Source organism: Gossypium raimondii, chromosome 13 (assembly GCF_025698545.1).
Source record: "Gossypium raimondii isolate GPD5lz chromosome 13, ASM2569854v1, whole genome shotgun sequence".
NCBI classification, from domain to species: domain Eukaryota; kingdom Viridiplantae; phylum Streptophyta; class Magnoliopsida; order Malvales; family Malvaceae; genus Gossypium; species Gossypium raimondii.
The window spans coordinates 22802654-22804501 of NC_068577.1; the positions used below are offsets into that span (position 1 = coordinate 22802654).

General features: G+C 38.0%; 1 protein-coding gene across 1 annotated transcript; it reads left to right on the forward strand.

Moving 5' to 3' along the window:
• The first annotated feature begins 224 nt into the window (after positions 1–224).
• Positions 225–914, forward strand: LOC105765234 (uncharacterized). The gene has a single exon (XM_012584231.1). The coding sequence runs from the start codon at positions 225–227 to the stop codon at positions 912–914; it is 690 nt and encodes a 229-aa protein (XP_012439685.1).
• The last annotated feature ends 934 nt before the right edge of the window (positions 915–1848 follow it).

The window sequence follows — 1848 nt, forward strand, 5'->3', positions numbered from 1 at the left end:
TTTAGTCGATTCTCGGACTAACGTTGCTAGTGTAATTGACTATCTATACATGCCATAGTTGAATAATGATAGTGTGACGACTCCTGACATCTTAAAATGTTTTTTTTATAGTAATAGATCCTAATCGAGATACAGCTAATGATGCTCAAAGTAATATGCCTGTTGAAAGTTGACCCGAGACTCAGGGTCAAGGAGATGAGGCTAGGGAAGCTTTTCTCCGTATGATGAGCAATTGGTATATTGAGTTTGTTAGAACTAATCCTAATGCTCAACCTCCTCCGCGCCCTCCTATTCCTCAAGCTGTTCCCATAGCTCCTCAACAAACTGAAGTGTTAAGATTGTCAAAGCCTCCAGTGGACAAAATTCGAAAGTATGGAGCCGAAGAGTTCCGAGCTAATGTAAACGATGATCCTGAAAGAGCAGAGTTCTGGCTTAATAATACCATCAGAGTGTTGGATGAATTATCTTGTACTCCAGAAGAAAGTCTCAAATGTGCTAAATCATTGTTGAGGGGTTCAGCTCATAATTGGTGGAAAACTTTAGTGTCAGTGGTGCCTAAAGAGAAAATTACATGGGATTTCTTTCAAGAAGAATTTCGAAAGAAGTATGTAAGTCAGCGTTTCGTTGATCAAAAGAGAAAAGAGTTTCTTGAATTGAAACAAGGGCGCATGATGGTAGCCGAATATGAACGAGAATTTGTCAAATTAAGCAAGTATGCCCAAGAGTGTGTATCTAATGAAGCTACATTATGCAAAAGGTTTGAAGATGGATTAAACGAGGATATCCGATTGTTAGTGGGAATCCTTGAAATTAAAGAGTTAGTGATACTAGTTGAAAGAGCTATCAAGGTTGAAGAATTGAGCAAAGAGAAAAAAAAAGTGGAAAGTGAAGCAAGAGATGCAAGAAAAAGATGAATGGGCAAGTCATTTCTGTCTCAAGCGAAGAAGTCTAGAGAAATGAATACTCGATCGAATGCTTCTAGTGTGAATTTTCAAAGAGATCGAGGAAGACAATATTCAAGTTCTAAAGCTCAAGCGACTTCTATGACAAGTGTAGGTAGTGTTAAACCTACTAGACGGGAATGTCAACATTGTGGAAAATGAAATTTGGGGGAATGTTATTTAATCACCCGAGCATGTTTTAAATGTGGATCTCAAGATCATTTTGTGAAAGATTGTCCAGAAAGGAAAGAGATAGAAAAGTTTCAGAATGTGAGATCGAGCAGTGTGACTACTAGAGGAAGACCACCGAGAAATGTGGGGATTGGAACTAGTGGTAAAGGTGTAACAAAAGACACTACTATAAGATCTGAAGCGAGAGCTCCAGCGAGAGCTTATGCCATCCGAGCTAGAGAGGAAGCATCTTCCCCTGATGTGATCAGTGGTATATTTTCTCTTTACGACACTAATGTTCTTGCATTGATTGATCCTGGTTCTACTCACTCGTATGTATGCATGAATTTAGTGTCTGATAAGAATTTGTGTGTTGAATTGACTGAGTATGTGGTTAAAGTGTCGAATCCTTTAGGCAAGCATGTGATAGTTGATAAAATATGCAAAAATTGTCCTTTGATGATACAAGGTCAGTGTTTCCCTGCCAACTTAATGTTGTTGCCATTTGATGAATTTGATGTTATTTTGGGAATGAATTGGTTGACATTGCATAAGGCCAAGCTAGATTGTAGTCAGAAAATTCTTGAGTTGAAGTGTAGTGGCGGTATAGTTCTTTGGGTTGAAACAGATAATTCAAATGTAATGCCAATTGTGATTTCTACCATGTCTGCTCAGAAATGTTTGAAAAATGATTGTGAAGCATATCTTGCTTATGTGTTGAATACAAAAGTGTCTA